This window comes from Copadichromis virginalis, linkage group LG16 (assembly GCF_057382275.1).
Source record: "Copadichromis virginalis isolate Kocher_CV1m ecotype Utaka linkage group LG16, C_Virginalis_male_GT1.1, whole genome shotgun sequence".
In the NCBI taxonomy this organism is placed as follows: Eukaryota; Metazoa; Chordata; class Actinopteri; order Cichliformes; family Cichlidae; genus Copadichromis; species Copadichromis virginalis.
Window position 1 is genome coordinate 8,682,990 of NC_140633.1, and position 23,053 is coordinate 8,706,042.

The following is a 23,053-nucleotide window of genomic DNA, read 5'->3' on the forward strand; positions in this document are numbered from 1 at the left end:
AAGTAGCTAGAGTTCATCCTTTCAAACAAATGTATGAATAAATCTAACAGCGGCTTATTTCACTCATCCATTCGACATCACCGGTATGTGTGCATAGCTCGGACATGGATTTGGCACGCACACACACACGCACGCACACAATAAATATACACACCCAGTATATAAACAATGCACTGACAATGTGCACTGGCTGATCCTCGTGTAAAAGTCTCATCTGATCACGTCCATGGACACAGAGCTACAGCGGAACAGAAATGCAACACACACGCACACACACACACCACTACAATCGGAGCCTTTCGTGTCATTGCCGGGTTTATATTTGAGAGTTTCATTCTTATGTTTTCGTTTGAGTCAGAAAACATAAGGCTTTGTCTTTGTTAAAAATAAATAGAAGTTCTTTAGCACATCTATGTGCATTTTTGGAGACGTGAACATTTTAAAGATCTTTATACCCAAGAGTAGAAATACTAAAGCCTGTACTTAGAATCCTGTGCAGCACATTTAATCTATACTATGGAAAGAAGAGCAACACGTTCAGACATTTGAACAGGTAACCCGGGTTATTTTAGATTCGATTTGTTTTTTACTACTTCTTTGCATCAGCACAGATGGTGCGTTGGTCATTTTCAATAATAGCTCTACACTTTCATTTTTGGTGCCTCATGTGTGCTGGACTGACCTTTATCATGCTGAAATCATGTAGTAAACTTGGGAGATTATTATTATTTACCTCAGTACTAGGACAAAGGAGTCTGTTGGGATTATAAGATACGTCTCCAAAGACACATCAGAGTTCAATGACTCAAAAACAAGCAAAAATCTCAAATATATAAAAAAAAAAAAAAAAAGATGACTACTGAAGAGGCACACAACAGCTGGACACACTCAGTTGTTACAGTACTTGAGTAGATGGTCAAGGCGTACACACATCTAGGGCTTTGGTGCATCACGGGACAATCAGGAGTGTTTTTTTTCCTTCTTCAGTTCGAAATAGTACGACAGGCACCGATCTCACTGATCAGTCCGTATATATATATATATTTATTTATTTATATATATATATTTATACCTATAAATCCATTCAATGAGCTATGTACAAAGTATGGCAAAGAAAAATCTTTATTTAAACTTAATCAGCAGATGTCATTGGCTCTTCACTGGCTAGTCCGTAACGTCTGCAGTGGGTTTCATGCTTAGGAGTGAGTCCATACCGACAACCTGCAGCCACAGAAATGGACTCATGGACCCGAGTCGTCCCAGATTTAAAACAATCTCAGTAGAGTCCATCCAGGCCACAGGTTCAGTCCTACGTGAAGGTTGTTGGTGACGCTGTCACCAGGGTCATGTGGCATTGACCTCCATGATGTGGTCGTCAGTAGCTGGCAGCACCAGGACCTGGCATGCATGGCTGTGGTTGAACACCTGTCCAGGGCTGAAAGGCTCGAGTCGTGGCATGGCCACGCCTTTCTGCTGCTGGTCGCCGCTGCCCACAGAGTGGACGCTACCCCGGCTGCGGATGCTTGCTGTGTCTCCCTGATCATCCAGCGTCTTGTCCAGCAGGGATAGGCTGTCGTTCTCCACGCAACTGTCTGAAAGCGCCAAGGAATAAACAAGTTACTGATTGTCCAAATGACAAAGAAGAAGAAGAAGAAGAAAAGCATTTTGTACCGGAACGTTATTTCTAAGATCTGGGGATGAACTGCTAACAGGCCAGCAGATCAAACAGAGTGTGTAAAACACAAATCTATTAAAAATAAATAAATAAATAAAAATGAAAAAAATAAATCCTCTCCTTTTCAGTGTGAATGAAAACACGGTTCCACTGCAATCATTTGCTACATTTTAATGTGATGCTGCTTTTATGTTAAAATGATGAAACTATGCTAATGACACTGGTGTGAGTGGTGACACACTAACGGTGGTCAAATACAAGGCGGCATGGACTGTCATATTCAAACTTAGGAGCACCTTCTGAAAAACCCCACAGGAATCACCAGAGGGCGTCACCAATCCACACAATGTTCTGCATTGTGGCGTCACACAACACAAAGGTAATTCTAAGGTAAATAAAGCACAACCTGAGCAACTGCATGGAACAAACAAAGCAACTCCTAACTAGTGAGGCTGAGTAACTAATAAGCTGTGCTGCTGCACACTCTGAACTTCCCTTATGAATAAACATCTACAAAGGCTTGAAGGTTTAGCAGGTCTCACCGGGGTCTGGCTGAATGGCCACTGCTGCAGTGTGAGGCAGGTACTTCAGCACTTTGATCTTGGGGAAGGGAAGGTGTCCAGCAAACAGAGGCATCACCTCGATCTGGACTTTGTGGGTGGCGTTGGCCGTCATTGGCATGAGCACCATCCCTGAACTCTTCCCACACACCGCCCAGTTACTGCTGCTGTCAGCCACTGTGGACATGCATGCAAACACAACTATTAAAATTGTTTCACATTATCGAAATCAAACAAAATCAAACAGACTATTTGTTGCCTTAAATTATTTTGCCTTGTTTGTGTCTGGCCATGTGCAAAAAGGAGTCTGAAGAATAGTTTGAAGAGATGGTTTTGCTTGGAGTGCCTGGCTCTTATACATATGCACATCTGAACAAAAGCAAGTCGATCTATAAAGTGATAAATCCACCGCTTCAGCTAATATCTTGGTATTTGTGAAAAGTGATATTAACTCTTACAGAACTACAGTTTTTGGCAAGCAGCTGATTTTAGGCACCAGCATTTCTACGTTGAGTGTTGTGTGAAATTAATGCCATTTTTATATTCTTCAGCCAAATATTCCTCTCAAATAACTGACCGGTCAACTAAAAATCTGATTTAATTAAAAGAAGAAAAAAAAAAAGACAGAAAGGGGAGCTGATAGCATACCTTCATACATGAGCTTGGTGGTTTTGGGGCCATCGGTCTCAGTCTTGCTGTCCTCTGCAATCTCTCCCTCTGCTGGTTCAGTCAGTCGTGTTATACACACCTCAAGTCCACAGAGGACGCCAGAGCGGCAGCGCTGCTCACCAGCAGGAGGGAAGATTTCTGCTTTCACGCTGTACAATGTCTGATGTCATGAATTAGAGGTTATCAGTGGGTGGGAGAGTTAATGATAATGGCTAACTTAACTGCAACTAAACTCCTACAATGAGCCATCCATACAAAGTAGCCACTTGCAAACAGAATTTGCTCAGATGTTTTAAAAGTCTTGATATTTAACGTTCTGACAACACAATCACTGCTTCACTTACGCATTTAGATGAAAAGGACCTAAATCTGGAGTTTAAGTGGACTTACAGTGACTCTCTCAAGCTGGAACTGGTAGTGGAAAGGTTTGTAGGCAGAAATGTCTTGGCTGAGCGGAGAAAAGTTGGCAGAGAAAACACACTGGAGACAGGAGGGCAGGTCGTCCTTCCACCTCACCTCCCACAAGCAGAACACACTGTGCTTACAGCACAGAAGCTAGACACACAAAATACACACCAGACATCAGTGCGAGTCCATGGATGATGTAGCTCTGATGTTTCAAATCGACATCTAAGATGGAAAATGTATTATGACATTGTCTATCCTGATGTAAAAGGAATCTGAAAACACTCTGGGGCTCCGTCCACAATGACAAGAGGTTTCCAGACAAATTAACACCAAAATGCAAAATCAAGAATAAAATAAGCAAAACAGTGCACACAGCCTATAAAGCCATCTTTAACCCAAAATATTACAGAAGGCATTCACCATATTTTAAAACTGGTGTCATTATTTAAAATAAAGGAAGATGTTTGTTAGGCTTTTTACCCCTTTCTGCTCACCTGTTGTGTTTTAGTGTTAAGAGACTGGAGCTCCAGCGATGCGTGCTGCTTCTCTGTCAGCTTCACTTCTGCCAGCGCAAAATTAACATCTGACACATTCTGCACACACACCTGGATGTACTTCCTGTGGGATCACGTCCAACAGGTCACAGGTCAGACAGGTTTGGAAAGGTAGTGGTAAAGACTGTTAATAAGTTAAATCTAAACTTTCATCTTTCCCAACAATAAAAACGAATTAAAAAGAGGAAGAGACTTGCCTGTTACCAGCAGAAAGCAAAGAGTGTTTGGTCTTGAAAGGGATGTAGAAGGTAAGGGCAAGCAGTGTGGAGTAGATCGACCACGGACAGTCGATAGACATCTGTGTACACACACAAGTTTACGTTTCTCAGACTATCAGCTGTCTGGCAAATATGTATTTGGTTGATGACTAACAATCATATTCTTTACAATTTATGTCAGCTAACTATTTAAAATAGTCAATTGTTTATCTTAAAAAAGAAAGAAAAACAAAACTACAATATCTCTGGGCCCAAAGTGAGGTCATCAAATATCAAGTATAAAACCTTCACCACACAAAAACATCAATTCTAATGTGAAAGCATTAAAGTAGCAAACCCTCACGATAACTTAAAACATTTATTAGAATATTAGTCATTAATCATCTTATGGACAACTGATCGATTGATCACTAGAAAACATAATCCACACTATACACAGGTACCACCCACAGCTTGAAAACCAGTGATATGTAGCATGCTTCGTCACTCACATCTCCCCCACAGAAACATGTCTTGTGTCTCACCCTCTGATCGATGGCGGTCATCGGTGTGTCGGGATGACTGTAGCTCCGTGGTCGATGGCGGACCTCCCCATTAGTCAGCCTCTCATTGGCGGGCCGGTCAGCCCCGGACGGGATTATGCACAAAACCTCCAGCTGAAACTCCAGAGTGTGGTAGGGAGGGGCCGGAGGAAGGCTGATGCTCGTCACCTTTTCAGACGACTGAATGGACAAAGTGCTTTCACCCACCAACTCTGAACACAAGAGGGGGACAGAAAAGACGGCCGCGTGAAGCTTAGAGCTCCGTATCTATGAGTTTGTTTGTTTATGGGCACAACTCAGTTCTGAACCGAAACATGAACACCAAGATTCTGTGCAAACCCCACCCACCCACACAGCAGCACAGTGGAGATCCATATAGTTCAGACGACATTACTCAAATAACAGGTGAGATAATCTAAGCAGTTTGGCATGGAAAGAATGACAGCAGTAAAGTGGACTGTCAGGAAAGATCACTGCTCCAAATGACTATCTTAAAAGAATCATTTCTTATATTCAGTGTAGTTACTGACCAGAAGTAGGGCTACTGATTCGGGCGGTGCAGCTGGTGGAGGGCAGGATGGGCATTGTTTCTGTGTTGCTGAGCTGCAGGGCATCTCCTTTCTTCACAGTGTAGTGACCCGTCAGCAGAGTAAACTTCACCTTCTGAGGCAGACCAGCTAACAGTGGCTCTGAAAACACAGACACAACTACAGTGACGCACACATGCTGCGCTGGCTTATGGGTAAGTGGAATATTTATAGTCTGATCAGCTCAAACGAGCTGGTAAAACTTATTTAACTTTTTTTAAGCTATTGAGCTGTTAAAATTAAAAGTTAAAGTATTTTTCTGAACTAATCATTTATTAGAATTTATCAACCTCAAACTCTTTATGCTTATATGGTCATAATTACAGAAAACTATTAGAGAATTTAAGCTAATAAAGCTGCAAATAAACTCCAAGTGTAACAAACACAACAGCCCCAGACATGAAGAATCTGATTTTAATCAAAAAAAGTATTCAGACCTGAGAGAGGCTCCACGGTGAGCTGGGGCTCCTGAGAATAGACTTCATATTGGGCCGACGGGTAGATATGAGGCAGGATAAACTGCACCTCACCGACTGTGGCACACAGCTGACGAAGTGTGTAAGTACCTGGCTGTCCACTCTACAATGTAAACCAGAGGGACAAATGAGAGTGTGAGGGGGGAAAAGTTAAAGAGACATTTTATGACCGAAGGAAGGTCGCATCTTACTGGTGCCGTGAACGTGATGCTGTTGTTCCCAGGCTCTAATGTTACATCCTGCACCTTCAGCATTTGGGCTCCTTCCTTAATTCCAACAGTAGGGGGGCTGATACAGTTAGGCGTGTCTGGGGGTGAGTTGCTGTCATGACGACGCATGAGCAGGTGAGTGTTTTTACATATCACTCCTGTAGAGTTGAGAGAATTGTCCGAAGGACTCCTGTCCTGAATCTCATCCAGCTCTAATGAAGGCCCGGTGCCTGCGGAGGATGGAGGACCCGCTGATGAGTTACTCTGTCTAAACACTACTGTCCCTGGGTGCGTTCGTCTCTGAGCTCCCTTTGACCTCCCATGAGTCCCTCCATGATCCACCTCAAAGTGAATGCTGGCGACTAGTTGCTGGATGCGCACCGACACGGGCATCAAGCACCGCAGAGTGAGCTCCACCTGCAGGACAGCTCCAGAGTGCACCGAGGCTGCTGCTGGATGGAACTTTAACTGCGTGAGCTGTGCAAACACGCCCATGCTGAGGGTAACTTTGTGAGCTGAGAGCAAGAAGTAGAAAAAAAACACGTTAATGATGTGCACATTTTTGTAAATTATAAATAGAACGTGGATTCCAGCTGATTGGGAGTTAAACAGAAGTGCTTACACTGGTCTCCAGACTTGCCAGTAAAGCTCAGAATTTCCTGACAAAAGTGTTTCCTCTCGTCCGTCGTCAGATTTACATCACCAGCCAACAAAGCACTGGTTTGTAAGTAGCTGTGGGGGGTTGTAAAGGAAACCAAATAATTCATTTCACTACTTCAAAAACAACTTTTGGAAGAACAAAGCAGGAACCCCTACTTTACCTTCAAGGCCAAACCGAACCAGACAAGGTTTCACATCATCAGCGGCTCAGCCTATTTTAACCCTGACTGATGACAATACTAGACTAACTTATAGAAGGTCATGTAAATATTTTGATGCCATAACAACCGACTTTATATTATAAAGAAACTAAAGGACATATTTTTAAAGTACTAACTTTGACCAGTGCAACCATTTTTATGAATAGGAAAGTAGGAAAGTAATAAATGTGCTTCAGTGTTTAGTACTGTGAAGTAATGTTAAATCTTGGCACCACTGTGATGTTTTAATATTTGCCCATTAATTAGTCTCATGGCTCTGAAGGATACTCTTCAGTTTTGCTCAGCAGCTTCTGACACTCAGCAACCTGTCTCCTGGTGTGAGTCACAGGGAGGCTCCACCCCTCTGACACGTATGACTTCAGAGCTTCCTGTAAGAAGGTTTCCGCCCGCTCAGGATCTCCCTTCCTCCTGTGTTACATAAAAAAGACATATAAACAAATCATCTTGTTCCTCTTCATTATAGAAAATGATAGAGATCATCATCATCATCATCATTATTATTATTGTCATCATCATAGATTTTTATATATTTGTGAAGAAATTCTTTTCTTTTTTTCCTTTTGTACACTGATAAAGTTATTTTGCAGGTTATAATGTATGAAATTGCATGCAAATACTGCCCACTCACTTATTCTCTATTGGCTGGCATGACATCAAATATGAGCCAGTAGCAGATGGACAGCCTATTTCTGGCATCATAAGTATTTGGTTTTTGACTATTAAGTTAGACCTCATATAGTTATGCTCAATATAATTAATGTCACTTAATTCCTCTCAATTATCTTCAGTCCTGTGTGGGTATTTATAGGCTCTAATTGGGAAACAGTTCTATAGTAGAAGCCTAATCAACCTGAAAAACTCAAACAGACCTGCCTATACCCTAATTAAACCAACAGCTTAACTCTTCCTTACATGTAGAACTCAGCCAGACTTTTTCCCACCAGTCTGGCAGACCGAAGCCGGCCGATGGCCTGGTACATTTCCATAGCAGCATGAGAAAGTTCCTGATGCAAGAAGGAGCCAACAAGGTGGTAGAAGAGAAAGATCATCAAATGAGCTGTTGCTGCTGAAGCTTTCAGGACATTACATCATTAAAAAAATGATGATTAAAAAAAAAATTGGATAACAGTTGAAAGAATGCGTCTTAACTTCCTTCTTAGTAAACCAATGAAATAAAATATCAAACTGTGGCAATATGTGTGGCTTACAAGATAGTGCCTTTCAAAAGCTTCGACAGACGACAAAGCTTCTTTCAGCTTTTTGTACGGGCTCTGCAAACTGTTGACTGTGGAGGAAGACAAAGGAGGTTTTAAAACACATGTGGTTATTTATTCCCTTTCAAATAAGAGAGGCAGTGAAGAGTAAAGTCTAACCCTGAGGGTTCAGGCACACCATGGTGACTTAAGAGAGCTGCCATAGATCAAAGAGGCACTGTGCCTGTGTGTGCTGCACTGCAGAGACTACAACTAATAGCCATGTTTTTGGGAACAGCCTGTACTTTTAATCTAAAAAAAAGTGACAAACTGAAAAAATAAATTAATAAATCAGGTGGTCATTACTGCCCAGCAAAGGTAGAATGTGAAAACTTACCAGTCTCAGGCCTCTCGTCCCCGAGCCCAGCCAGCAGATCTACAGTCCTGTTCAGGTCCTCAGAATTGGGTCCATTTTTTGACACTAAGCCACAGAGTTCCCCCAGAGACTTCAGCTGCAGAACGCAGAGAGAACACTCATTGGAAAAAGGCCATTTTATGTTCATAATACCTACTTCTTGGTGTTTAAATTATTACATAAAAGGTTAAGCACATTTCTTCATTCGACAGAAATGGACTGCAAAGCATTGGCAAAGATGTTTTGGAAAAATACAGACAAGTAACCTTTTTAGTGCTCTTGTATGTAGAAACTTATTAAAGTATTGGCAGGGGCGATGGCCTCCTACTAGGGCTGCCACGATTAGTCGACTAGTCACGATTACGTCGACGACTAATTTAAATATTCGATGCGTTGTTTGAGGCTTTGTAAGATCCCAAAAGACGCAGGAATAAGAACAGAAGATGGCAGCACTGCATGTACAAGGATGCCAGTTGCCGTTAAACCCCGAAGAAGAAGTAGCTGTGTCCCAGAATCCATAGCGCCCTGCTCAGTTTCCAACAATGGTGGCAGCTAGTTAGTTTTAATGTTACTCTTATTGTTCTTTCTGGGTCACAAAATAAACGTTTAACATATTTTCAGGTGAGAATGTAGCTGTGTAAACCTCAAATATCTGCTCAGTTTATCAAGACACCACATATTTTCAAAAGCGCTCCGACGTTTTCGGAGACGTCTGTTACCCACTAGCTCGATAGCTAGCCGGGGGCTAGGTCACTAGCACCGTGAGAACACCGGACTCCCGGCAAATCATTTTCAAACCCACCGCCGTCTTTCGCTACTCAGGTTAAACACGAAATATGAGTCACTTAGATAATTTAAAAATGTTATTGTTTGGCTTTTTTAGTGTTTTATTTGTTCCTGAGTAAATCGGTTTGGCTGAGATTAAAGTTATAGTTTTTACACAGCTGAATAAAGTCAAGCAGACAGCTGATCATCAGAAGTGTGAGATGCTCGAGAATATACTCCGGTGTCCTGTTATATTTTAGATAGCAAGGAGTTTATTAAACTTCACAGAAACAATCTGCAAATTTCATTAAAATTTAATAAACTATCATCTTGTCTTTATTTTTAGTTAGCACAGACCTTAAACACTTAAAGCTGTAAGCTAATGATAGTTATATAAGAGCAGATGCTGCTGGTGCAATAAGCTGTAGTTTTACGTCCAGTGGATGATGATCTGATTAGTCGACTAATCGCAAAAATAATCGGTGACTAGTCGACTATCAAAATAATTGTTTGTGGCAGCCCTACCTCAGCCTCCTAGCAGATACACCTATGGTATCCATTTGAAGCATTTGTGAGCTACTGCATTTAAAAACCTGCTGCCCCGTAGGCTGGCGACCTTACCCCTTCAGCCTTTTTTAGGGCTGAGGGGTAAGGTCCAACAGATCTGTTGGAAGCTTAAAGATGCTGCTAATGGGTTCCTTAAGTTATTAAAGCCCAAGCTTAAAAAAAGCAAGACTTTTGTTTTTTTTTTTTATTTTGTGTGTGGTACCTTGTCTGTAGCATATGCCCAGAGACCAACAGTATGGGAGCAGTTTGCAGCTAACTGGGCTGGATCACAGCAGCCCTCGATCCTGTGCAGAACCTCCAAGCAGCTGAGAAACACCCAACAGTCCAGGGCTCCCTCAAGGACCTGCACCTGAGTAACATAAGAAAGCATTTTAAGATAAGTAATGAAGTACATTTTGTAGAAAGAGAGGATGAAAGGCCACTCGTACCATTAGAAATGGTACGATCTGTGTTTATTACCTCCAGCAGGCGGAGCTCCTGTACACAGTTGTGGAGCAGCTCCAGCGCTCTCTGCGTGACCTCCCAGGGTCTCTGGAGGAAGATTAGTAAAGTGCACTGACGAGAGAACAGGTAGCTTCTCAGGTCTAAGAGACTGGCCTCTCCACGCTGGATGCTGTCCCTCTTCTCCATGTCAATGGGTCGCCGAAGCAACAAGCCACTCCAGTTACGCACTGGGGCGCAGAAGGAGCCGAGCCAGTTAGCAGTATCTGTGAAAGAAACGGATTAGCATGACCAAAAACAAAACTAGCGCGTACCTTTGAAAATGGAAACAAAAATGCAAACAGTGTTTCTTTTAATTAACAGAGACAAACTGAAACAAAGCATAATAATGAGGTGATTACGTACCTCCCGCTCCAAAGTTAAGGACATACTGGGTAAAAAGAGCATCCAGCTCATCATACTGGACCAAGGCGTCCTCAAACTGCTGCAGCATTTCAAAAACAAAGGCCAGCTCCTCCTGCACGACACACACATAAGACAAAACTGGAAATCAACACTTGGTTCCTGTAACCTTCTAGGACAGAGTTCAAGGACAGGATAACACACAGGCCTACATTCTGGCGCTTCTTTCCATGTACCTGGACCATGAAGTATTCACAGAAGCTCCAGCCCGGCTGGGTGCGCTTCTCTCGTAGTGTGCGCATTTCATCTTCGAAGCGGCCCAGGTTCTTGGTGAAGGACATGAGGAGGAGAGTTCGCAGCTTTAGCAGCAAGGAATTCCAGGATTCCTGAGATCGAGATGAGTCCTTCAGAGGATCAGATAGAACTACACACCTGGATGAAAAGACAAAAGTCTTTCATAAGGAAGATTCAATCCACAAGGCAGCTTAGATTTAGCAAGTACTGATTACAGAAACTGCTTTGAGACAACATGTGAAAGAAAGCAATGAATTACTATTATTTCACTTTTTTAAATAAAAGTGAAAATGTTTTTAAATTAAGTGAATAAAATAATTAAAACATAAAGCAGTCTGTGGGTTTCTAATTGTGAAAATCATCCTAATAGTTCAGCTAAAATTGGCATTTGTAAAAGTTAAAATTTCAACTCAGACTCTTCATGTCATCCCTTTGGAAATCAGTAAACTGCAGCATCTAGAGAACCTCTACGATAGACTTTCAGAGAATGTCTCTAAATTCTAACATCGAGCACATTTACATCTGTTTTGTACATTGTAAGTGTAGAAATAACTTATAGTACACTTTCTCTCCCTAGACTGCATCACGCTCTGCATTCATCACTACCCACCGCTAGAGATTCACAAACTGTGTGTTTTGGGATAAAAAGAAAGGCTCTCATGACGTTTTTCAGAAACATAACATCAAACAATCGTTACAAAAATCAAATAATCATTTCAGACTTACACATCACATTTCAAATTACTCTGTAGAACAATTACCTTTGACAGTTACTCCAGAAAAAGAAGAAACTTGGGACTAATAAAGCATTGTAAAGGGAGTCAGTGTGTTACACATCGTCACGTCTTTCTAATTTCATCCAAATGAGTTTGTTTAGACAGGAGGAGCCTGCTAACCTGTCACTCTGCTTGTTGCAGAAGTCACTGCGGATCTTGTCCACAATGGATGAGCGAGGCAGGATGTTTGTCTTGTTCTTCTTCTTGGTATCATTGGTCTCCACCACAATGATGACCCAGTCTGATGAGCCGTGGGTCCTCAGGCTGTTCTGCCAGCGCATCATGTCCTCCTTCACGGAGCTCTTATACATTTCTGTATCCTACAATAAAGCACATCATTTTGCTTAGTCAGGCATTTTATGAAGACTTAGTACTGGCTGCCAAAATATGAAAGAAAACTGGTGCTGGTTTAAAAACAATTAATCATCAACCCAGACATTGATGTGATTTAGTTCAAGTTATTTCATTTTTATAATGCAATTAATTACCTTTTTGCATAGTGGTATATATGCACATATGCCTGTTCAACTGCTTGTTAATGGAAATAACTACTCAGCCAATCACATGGCAGCAACTCAATACATTTAGACACGGTCAAGACAACCTGCTGAAGCATCACAATAGGGAAGAAAGGTGACTTCAGTGATGTTGAATGAGGCATGGTAGTGAACCTAGTGAAAGTGGGCTCTCTGGTTGATGCTAGAGGGCTGAATAGAATAGCCACAGAGTAACTCAAATAACCACTTATTAAAATCATGGTATGGAAAGCAGTTTGCTTAGAGAGACTAGAAAATAGACGACTGGAAAAATGCTGCCTGGTCTGCTGAGTCTCGATTGTTGCCAAGATTCAGATACTAGTCTGTGGCAACAACACAAAAACACAGATCCGTCCTGCTTTGTTTAGGCTGGTAATGGTATAACGGTGTGGGGGGTGTCTTCTGAAACACTTTGGGCCCCTAATCATTGTGTAAATGCCACAGGCTGCCTGAGTATTGTTGCCAACCATCTCTATCCCTATGTAAGCACACTGTACAGTCTTCTGATGCTTGCAACAGGATAGCACACCAGGTCACAAAACTTGAACTGGTTTTGGAACTTTACAATTTGTTCACTCCACAGTCACCAGATCTCAATCCAATAGAGCACCTTTGGGATGTGGATGGAACGGGAGATTCGCATCACGGCAGCCAACAAATCTGCAGCAACTGTGTGACACTATCATGCCAATATTCCAGAGTATTAGCAAGGTGTACCTGGGAAATATACAACATCCACACAACTGCAAATAGCTCATTTCTTTGCACATGTTTTGGCTTGAGTATCATCACAGTGCACTATATACCTGCGGTTTATTCCATCCTAGACGTTGGCCAATTTTTTGCAAACACCACACCACAGCAGTACAAACATATTAATTTTATTACAGCTGTACTTTACATAATCAGGATCAATAAAATTTTAACTCATCAGATTGTAACTAAAGAGCAAATGAAGAAAAACATGCTTCCTCTTTAAGAGCATTTTGTACCCAGTGAGAATATTTCAACATCAAAGCATATCCGGAAACTGAAACTACAGAAAGAATGCTGGCCAGCGAGTTTATATTGACAATAACTAAACCTCTGTATCTGTGGGGTACTGATGTGGTGTTGTGACTGGGATTTGCCAAGTGGCTTGCTCTAATGAATCCCGCTCGAGGGTGGTGTTTGTTTTAAATTGGCTGGAAATGAGAAGAGGTGGGCTATAATATGATTAGTCAGTTATTATATAACAGTCACCCGCCAGAAAGAAAAAACTGAAGTCCTGGTATTACACAATGTTTTGGAAGTTAACTTTTAGTCAGTCAGGACCTATTTGTCCTAAAGTGACACAAGTTACCAGAAAATAACTTCATCTAGCCTTTATGATGTTTTATTCATTTATAAATAAATAAAAAAGGTTTTCTTTCTTTTAAAATGTAGCTATGGGATTCCCATATATTCCCTTTTCAATTATAGCGGCAGATTACTTCAGCCTGACAGTCCTGTGACTGAAGAGGCTGACCTCACTAGACAAGAATGGCACTGCCTCCAACAGTCGGCTAATTGCTTGGCAGTTTTGTCATCCCACAAGCTGAGTGTGAACAATTTTATTTAAGCCGCAAAGTAAAGCCTGCATTTTACATTACTCGCTTACAAAATGCAGATGTCTAATGTGCAGGAGGACACGCAGTACTTAGCCAGCATCCTCATTACCTCCATATTCAGCTTTGTTTCACTTGTTAGAACTTAGTTCTTCTTTCAAACAAACAAACAAGCAAACAAAATAAGCTTTTGAAAGTGTACTGCTTCTGTGTTTGGTTTCTGTACTAATAGTGACAAAGTGACTCAAGGAAACTGCAAAAGAAGCACCTTGGGGTTTAAAAAGCCTTTGTTTCTTTACTTAAACAAATTAAGCAATTCCATTCATGTGGTGTGTGCGTGTGCTTGGACAGCAGCAAGTTGAATATCACATACATTATTCAACTTTTCATTAAGAGCTGAGCACCTTTGCAAGCATGACGCTTTGAGGAAAACCACTACAGTTCTGGGACATGGAATTAAGAAATGCTCTCAAATCAAAAGACCTTGCTCTTGAATAAAGATGGGACTAAACTCACACACACTTTGCAAAGCTGTTTGTCAAGGAGGCATTGGTTTGCTTGCTTTTACAAATAAGAAAGCATTCAGGTTTTACAAAGGCAGTCTTTAACGCAGGTATACTACACCCACAGTCCTTAGGAAATGTCATGAGTCATGAGCTGATGACTGCACTTCCTTAAACTAACCAACTGCTCAGTCAGCACCAGCAGCAGGTTCCTGCTTCTCTTGTTTTTCTCCCATCTGCTTTTGCTTTTGTCAAGTTCAGTTTAGCCTGGCTGCGGATGAGCGAAAGCCATCCGTGTAATAACAGATAATTGCTGAGAAAGGCTCTGCAAACGAGATACACTTGATGATGGGTTGTTCAAAGCTTTGTGTTTATATGGAAAACAACATACATGTGCCTGTCAGCCTTGATGGACGTCACATTTCCATATCTTGCACTCAGCCACCTTTCACCTCTTTTAAAAAGACCCACCTTTTAAAGTGTTCCCGCTGCATTGGTTTCTTCACAAACTGCTGGTAACGTGATCACATAGCCACTTCTATTTTAACTCGCAGTTAAGACCCAGAGCTGCAATATTCACCTGAACGACAGGTGTGGAATACCGCCACATCAGCACTGACATACGAAGACAATAAGTGAAAACCAGAAGCAAAGACATAAGACCAAGTGTCATGTCGGTCTAGCTTCTGTACTGATACACAATTGTATGCTCACGTCTTCAACACAACTCAAGTGCAGTAGAACAGTACGCTACGTTATAAAAATAGTGATGTGCGTGACCGGCAGAAGCAACACAAAAGCAGCAGCTTATGCCAGAAGATGCAACATCAGTTTTGTTGCACAGCATCATGCGAAAGGGGATGAACAGTGAGCATAAAAGTATAAACACAACACTCATCCAGGCAGTCACATCCATCTTTAAACACGCATGGATTAAACAAACTCTGCTTTATTACGACTCGACTACTCTCACTTCCTGTACAAAATGTGCCAACACCTTTCCAAATTTCTCTTGAACAGCACCAAGTCTTTATCTCTCTGTCAGACAGCTATTTGATAAAGGCGAGTTTATGGAGCTTTGAATCAACCTAAGGACCCCCCCAAAGACAGGCTAGAGAATACATGCTCAACCTGATCTGACAAGCAGAGCGAAATAAGATTGTGTATCTGTGTGTGCTTTGTACTCACACAGCAGTCAGTCCAGTAGATGTGGAGGAAGGGGAAGGTGAGAAGAGCCTTGTTGCCCTCCTTTGGGAGCAACTCCTCTTTAAACTGGACAAAATTAGCTTCAAGGAGGATCATTTTTGGTGCACGGCCATAAGTCCTGCACAAAAATGAAAGCAGAGCATCAGTATACAAACACAAGTTTACAATGACTACAGTTTATAGCACAAAATGTCATCTTTCTATCGAATGGATTCTTTTGCCATAAACCCAACCTAATAAACTCTAAAATATCCATGAAGACAGAGCATCATATCTTTAACTGTATCACCAGTAGAATCTGTCTTACTGATGTAATATGTACCTCACACTGTCTTTTCAAATATATCAGGAGGAAACAGAAGCAGTATCTTAGAAATGGTATTACTACACGCAAGTTTCCATTTTGTCCTCAGAATTGTCGATGTGTTTTCTGTTGGATGAAGATAAATGCTGCTTTGTTAACTTCCTGTTATAACAAAATGGGAAAATTAGATCAAGGATGTAAAAAGCCGCCCATCTTCACTCAATGTGGTTACCGTCACCACAAACAGATGGATAAACTGATTCTGGCCGAAGTCATAACGATAACAAAACCCTGAAGTGTTATATCCACGCAGTGCAGATAACAGCTCAGAAAAGACCATCAGAAGCTCTGCTTGCTATGCCAGCTCATAATATTTTTAATACACAACAATATTCACTTTGCTTTCAAATGAAACATCATGTCTCAGAGAGAATTACATTATCAGTATTCCAGTCATTAAGGCAACTCTGGCGATTAATAATAAACCATCCAATATTACTAAGTACACCTCTGAGATCACGTTAATGTCTAACCTTGTGTTTTTCTGTTGCTACACTTCATGCTCAGCCAAATCAACCAGTTTTTGTCTTTACTGCAGTTTAGCTGCACCTGTAAATGTCATTTATGGTTTGTGATGAACGGACCTCCTACTTCCTCTTAATTCTTTACACCTTTGCTTCCTCTAGAACGTCTCTCATTGTGCTCTGCTCCTGAGGTTTTTCTGTGTGATCAATAAATGTAATACAAATGTATTGTGTTGTTGGTGAAACACTGACCTGTGAAATTTGAAAGAAGAAGAAGAAAAACAAACTCACCTCCTCCACTCCATTGGCTCTCTGGGAAGCTGTTGAGCCAATGAGGTATAAAGAGAAGTAAACAAGGCCTGATCTCCAGCACCTGAGACAAAAACAGGAAGACAAGGTGGGTTAAAAATTAGGTCATCGCAAAAAAAAAAATGCAATAGTTCAAGGGGTGGTAATGGAATATTGTTGTTAAAAAAATTTTTTTTTCTCATGTCTTCTTGACAATAACAGTTTCCCCGACCAGCATAAAAGGATGTCACACCTGAGTTAAAACAGAGCGAGCAGAGGCCTTATCCAGGTAACTTCAGGGTTAACCTTTCATTTTCTGTTCTACGAAGATGATTCACTTCTTATTAGGGTAAATGGCCAAGGTAACCTATGATGTGACCCAACCTGCTCTGGAGCAGGTTGGGTTCCAGATTAGAGATCAACAAGTATGAAATCAACCAACCTTCTCCGCAGAAAATAGCGTCACTATTCCTGGATGCTCCCTGGGTGGGAACAGTACAAGGGTGTAATATCTTTATGTTTCCCTGATTAGAATCAATAATCAATAATATAGATGTTTAGATGCTTTATTCTTTGATTCTTGTTTTCTGTTGGCAGCAAACAATTTTACAATAATCAGTGTACAACAAGCATTAATATCTGATCCTAAAACAGGACACCTACACTGTGCTTGCCGCCCGTATCAAATGTGCTTGTATAAAGTCTGAATTCTGTCTCTGTGTTTAACCTTTACTCTCAAACCCTTAAACAGCACAGACTCTGCATCTGAGAATAAAAACTAAATGCAGTTACTAGAACACGGAACACACATCAAGAACACCTGCTCAATAAATCAACTTAATTTCACTTTGATCTCCGACAAACTGAAGTGATTTCCACGTCTCCTTTATCAGCCTGTAATCTTTAATGTTTAAACTGGTCCAGTTTAAAGTTTCAGCGCTCTAATATGCAGCCACCAACAGCAGCGCTGAGAGCGCGCTTAAGGATAAACTTATTAACTGGAACTAAAATCTGGATTTCATCTTTTCTTCCTTTTTTACAACAGTCTTGCATTTTACTGTTATATTTCTGTTCTGAACAACTTGATAACATTTCTGTTGTACCTGTCATAGGGATCATTCTGGGTGGTAGAAAAGTCACATGATTCATCAAACACCTCCTTGTCAGATGCTGCCAACGCCACTTTGATGTGAACACACAACATTGACCGAAAAAAATAAGAATTGGGAACAAAATGCAAAGTGAATTCTTTTTTGTATGAAAATATCAGAAATGGAGTAAACAATCACTGCACAATGTGACAAATGGTTTTTAACTCTAAACACCTTCAGAATCTGCAATAAAACCTCACCAGATGCAAAGACAGTCAAGCTGTGATGACACTTTAATTTAGGGAAAATGTTGTCAAAGTTTTCGTCGGGCTAGTCTGGCAGCATCAACCTCCTGCACTGCACTCTTCTTCTATATCTGCTGCCTCCTGTTTAACAGCCCTCTGGGTCTAAATGATGTCAAGGTTTCCAGAATAAAGCCTCCTCTGCTTCCACAACATCATTCTTGGGATTTCTACTTCTTTTTTTATGTTTAAAGCTGTCCAGGAGGCAACTGTACACAGCTCCAGACTAGACTATTAAACTACACAATATTAGGAGCACAAATAGATTTTTTAAAACCCCTACTTCTTTCTTTTCTGCACAGCAAACGCATGCTTCCAAAAAGCAATAGAAATACCCTTGTATTGTAACTGATTGCTATGTCCTAGCACAAGTGCTACTGTTGTGACAGAGATTTCTAGCCATCTACAGCTTATCATTAAACAAAAAGTAAAAGAAAAAAGAATTCATTACAAAGCACATTCACTTTTATTCTAAAGACAGAGCTACTCAAGCTAAGATATTTACACAACCAAAGTTTAACACTGTCAATCCTTTCTTTCATCACGGTGTCATCTAGGGCTGAACGATATATCGCATTTGCGATAATATCGCGACATGATCAAGTGCAATTTTCTAACCGCAAAGGCTGCGATTATACTCTGGACATGTCCAAATTCATGGGCTGCATCCTCCTGAGGCCGCATTTGTAGACCGATTACGTCACAGCGACGCGCCGAAGGCTGTCCAAATTACTACCATATCCCAGAATTCATAGCGCGGCCCAGCCAAACTCCAGTTTCCAGCAATGGCGGCCGCTACTAAGTTTTAAAATTACTCATACTAATCTTTCTGGGTCACAAAATAAACTTTTAACATATTTTCAGGCGAGAAAGTAGCTGTGTAAACATCAAATATCTGCTCGGTTTATCAAGATATCCCATATTTGCAAAAGTGCTTCGACGTTTTCAGAGGCGTCTGCTACCCACCAGCTCGACAGCTAGCCGGGAGCTCGAGGGTTACTGATGCGGCCGAGAACGGCACAACTCCCGGCACATCATTTTCAGATCACCGCGGAGTTTCGCTGCTCGGGTTAAACGTAATATATAAGTCACTTAGACAACCTAAAAATGTTATTGTTGGGCTTTTTTCAGTGTTTTGTTTGTTCGTGAGTAAATCGGTTTGGCTGAGATTAAAGTTATTAGATTAGATAAAATAAAACTTTATTAATCCCCCGGGTGGGTTCCTCCTTGGTTTTCACACAGCTGACTAAACGTCAAACAGAAAACTTATTAAACAGAAGTATGAGACAGTCGAGAATTTACGCCAGTGTCTGGTTATATTTTAGATAGCAAGAAGCAGACGGCCGAGTTTATTAAACTCCACCGAGACAGCGGTGACGCCAATCAGAACTAGACCGTCCAATTTCACGCCTTTAAATTTTAAAGGCGTGTTTGTGTGTGTGTTTATACAATTGCTATTATGTTTGCACTTTATGTGTAATGTTACTGACTGCAGAGATCAGTAAGATGTGTGTATTTTTTATTTATTAGTTTTATTTATTTAATATTATTTTTTAATTGAATGACTGTCTAGTAGTTCACAGATGACGAAAAACTGAGTGTGGTAAAGCCACTGATTTTTTTTATGTATATTTCTGCAATCTGCACATTGTACTGACTTTCATTTTAATGTTTACACCAGGGTTCCTTGTCAGCACTTTATGCTCAGATGTTTGTAAGCTAAAAATAAACTATTGTGTATGTTCAAATATACTGTTGTGATTGAAGAAGTTAAATAAAAATGTCAGTCATCAATTCATGCATCACCTCATGTCATCATAACAGAGGTCTGTCTTCCAGGAAAGAACAGTTTAAAATTAATGTAATATAGTATTGGCCATACTATATGATGTATTGCTTGTCTTTGTTTAATAATACAGAAGACCTTAAAAAATAATCGCATATCGCATCGCAATCGCAATATAGGGGCAAAAAATCGCAATTAGATTATTTTCCATAATCGTTCAGCCCTAGTGTCATCTGTAAATACAGTCTGGACTAGCCTTCACAGTCGCAGTCATTATATTCCCACACATGGCTCAACATCCGTAAAAGATTCAACTGACAGAAAGCAGAAAAAACTACAGATCAATCACTGGTAGTAAAGAAAGCACATACCTAAAGCCAGGGATTTGAGTTAAACAGTCTATTTTTCTATGCAGTGCCAGTTGCTATAATAGAGCACATGATCAGCAATGCAAAAATAAAAGTGCAAAACACGCATGCATCAGCACCTGTTATCACAGTGCAACTGCCCTACACAGAGCCAGAATCAGCCATTGCTATTGGAAAAACAAACATCTGATTTCTTTTGCTACATGACTCGTTGTTCACGCCCCACCTGCGATTACAAAAAATAAATAAATAAATAAAAGAGTCCCTCTCACTCCTGCTGATACTGCTTTGATACAGACCAGGGTAGAAAACTACAAAAAGAGTTGTGACTGTGACTATGACATAATGGTTCAGACATGCAGCTTTTAATTTAAGGCTCCTCTTCCATATGCCTCCTACACTCCGTGAATCCACTTTTACCAGCGCGGACTGGTAGAGTCACCACTCCTGCAGAACAATGGTGTCCAATTTTAGAAATTATCAAGCTGTCATTCAAGGTAGATGTGTGGGTTTTGATGAACAGTGACTAGCACTTGTTTAAAGCTACACTGCAAACAGGCCACAGCCAGTGAACCAGTGTGAAACCATGTTTTCTTTGAATACACTTGAAAAGTAAAAGGAAACCACATGGTTTATGAAACAAAATGTAACCAAATATCCCAAAAGGTCAGCACTTCAACCTCAACGTCAGGTCAATTTGACTCTTTTGTGGCAGTCCTCGATGTCGCCAGCAGTTGTCCATCAGACTAGAGATGGGGATAATAGTTACTGCTTTTTCTGCGGGGTGTGAACAGGAGGACCAGTCTAACCACCACTGGCAGCAGGTGGAGAACTGGTTCATGTACCACCATACCCTCCACATTCTGACCACACCAGAACATATGCATGTGGATCTTGTTCACCCTAACAGTGCCACAAATATCAGTCAATTCTGCCGTTTCCTTTGCATCAGTGCCTAATACACTGAGTGAGGTACATTTGCAAAAGCACTCCTTAAATCGCTTTTAAACACACTATTTAAACTTCACTTTTCCACATCCAACGTTAATATTTTTTTTCTTTTAGATCTTTTCCTAAGCTTTATCAAACAGTTTCAGTCATTAAAACTAACTAAAAAGGTTTTGTTGCCTCTGCCCAAATAAAACCAAAATAAATACCAAGTGAAAAACAAAATTCAAAGCACTGAGGACACAAAGAGGTTAACCTAACTATTGTATCAAATACTAAAATCTGTACGACTTCAATAATGTGCCTGTACCGTCATCACAGTGACAAAATGTGAACTGGTCATTCTAACAGTTCATGTCTTCCTGTATATTTGGTCAATTTAGCACAAACAATTCAGATTTGTTGTTCTAATCTGAAAGCGCCATATTTAACTGTTGAAGTTCAGCATTTTATCACCCACACTGGGATACTGCAGTTGTTTGTGTTAGCTCAACAGTTCTTGATATACCCAGTGCAATGCAAACAATAATGAACTTTGGATGTTCACAAAAGCTGCTATTGAAGCTGCAAAGCAAACTGATGATCCTTGCATTGGGTTAGCTGCTCTCACACACTTGGCACATTGCTGCTCATCTACTACATAGACATACTCTGATGTATCCCTCCTCATCGCTAAATGTTGCTGAGCGAATCAATGTTTCATCATATGTTAATTCTGCTATCATCAAGAACACAACCACACACTATTTGAGTGGCATAAGCTCTGTGTAAATCAATGATCACACGGCCAGAGTAAACCAGAGTGTAACCCGAGGTCTCCACTTATGCACAATTACAATCACACACACAAACTGCGTTTTCAGTATCCAACTTGAGACAGTAAGTAATTTACACAGAAACCCTGACAATAAATCCTGCAACAGTAGGGTGTCATTTTCATTTCATATTACATTTACTGTTAAGAGCATTACAATCTCTAAGGCCTTAACTTCATATTTTATATCTGTAAAAGGACCTATTACTACAGAATGCAACCGTCTAGTGTAGGACACACGATAACCCGTATGGAACGACATACGGGTTATCCACACTCTGAGATCTACCTGCGATTTCGCTTGTGAACCCCAATGTCTGAACGTCAAAGTGTGCCACCAATGATTTTCATTCATAGTCCCATTTCCTAGAGCCTCTATCTACTCTTATACTTGCGAAACATACATACTGCGAAATCAGATGAAGCTGGCACCCACCACCATTGTCGCTCCCTAAAATAATAACCCCACCAATGAAGCTTCTACCACACTCCACGGGATTTATGAATGGCAAACCGAGCCCAGCTCTCACTCTTCACTGTGGCAGCTACTTTTCGAGGTCCCGACAGGGAAAACTGTGGCTGTATAGCGAGGAACAATATGATACCCCACTAAAACTGCAGCACCTGTCCGTGACGTTCTATCGTTAGCTGGGCCTGTTAATCAGTGCAGCTAGCTAAGAGACCGTCTTTCCTGAGAACATTTAACACGAACACGGCGCAGTATGCACGTCTAAAAATATTACAGCCTAACAGTTTGGAAATAAGCCATCCCCAATTGCTATACACATAAGCAGCGACTACAAATTGGTTATTGTAAGGGTGACAGCTAGCTTAGCCAAAATAAGCTAATGAATGCAGCTAGCAGGGCTAGCTGTCAAGACCATAAAAAATAAAAGAGTGAACGTCTCCGTTTAACAAACACTCACATGTTACAATCGGCTTGTTTTCCATGGTATAGATGATTGGCTTTTCCTCTTGACCCGCCATATGTGTTAGCGATAGCACTCCATGAAAATGACATACAAACAGTGCTTTATTATTAGTAAGTGCTTATGTATGCAGTTGTGTTGAATCGATGGGGCCTGTGTCCCCACTGCGCTTCCGGGAAGTACGTAAGCCGTGCGTAATTAAAGGGCCAGCAGGCGCTTTTCGCATGGGGGCTATA

At 40.9% G+C, this 23,053-nt stretch overlaps 1 protein-coding gene across 1 annotated transcript; it reads right to left on the minus strand.

The window, feature by feature from the left end:
• Positions 1 to 1,104: 1,104 nt before the first annotated feature.
• trappc10 (trafficking protein particle complex subunit 10) lies at positions 1,105 to 22,974 on the minus strand. The gene is made up of 23 exons (XM_085435129.1): positions 22,815 to 22,974; positions 16,583 to 16,664; positions 15,446 to 15,581; positions 11,753 to 11,952; positions 10,799 to 10,994; positions 10,566 to 10,677; positions 10,179 to 10,426; positions 9,922 to 10,068; positions 8,370 to 8,484; positions 7,988 to 8,064; positions 7,692 to 7,783; positions 7,047 to 7,187; positions 6,521 to 6,630; positions 5,881 to 6,413; positions 5,651 to 5,792; positions 5,157 to 5,315; positions 4,609 to 4,838; positions 4,064 to 4,164; positions 3,807 to 3,930; positions 3,295 to 3,459; positions 2,884 to 3,064; positions 2,218 to 2,412; positions 1,105 to 1,592 (listed from the first exon to the last, which is right to left on the minus strand). Exons 1-23 carry the CDS (start codon positions 22,873 to 22,875, stop codon positions 1,345 to 1,347), a joined length of 3,795 nt encoding a protein of 1,264 aa, XP_085291255.1. The 5' UTR covers positions 22,876 to 22,974; the 3' UTR covers positions 1,105 to 1,344.
• Between the last annotated feature and the right edge of the window lie 79 nt (positions 22,975 to 23,053).

Excerpts from the sequence above, each read along its gene's own strand:
- trappc10 (XM_085435129.1), bottom strand. The coding sequence starts at position 22,875 with ATGGCGGGTCAAGAGGAAAAGCCAATCATCTATACCATGGAAAACAAG. Across the intron at positions 10,995-11,752 it reads TGCAACAAGCAGAGTGACAG|GTGTGTAGTTCTATCTGATC; the intron begins GTTAGCAGGCTC and ends CTTTTCATCCAG. Across the intron at positions 4,839-5,156 it reads AATCAGTAGCCCTACTTCTG|AGTTGGTGGGTGAAAGCACT; the intron begins GTCAGTAACTAC and ends TCTTGTGTTCAG.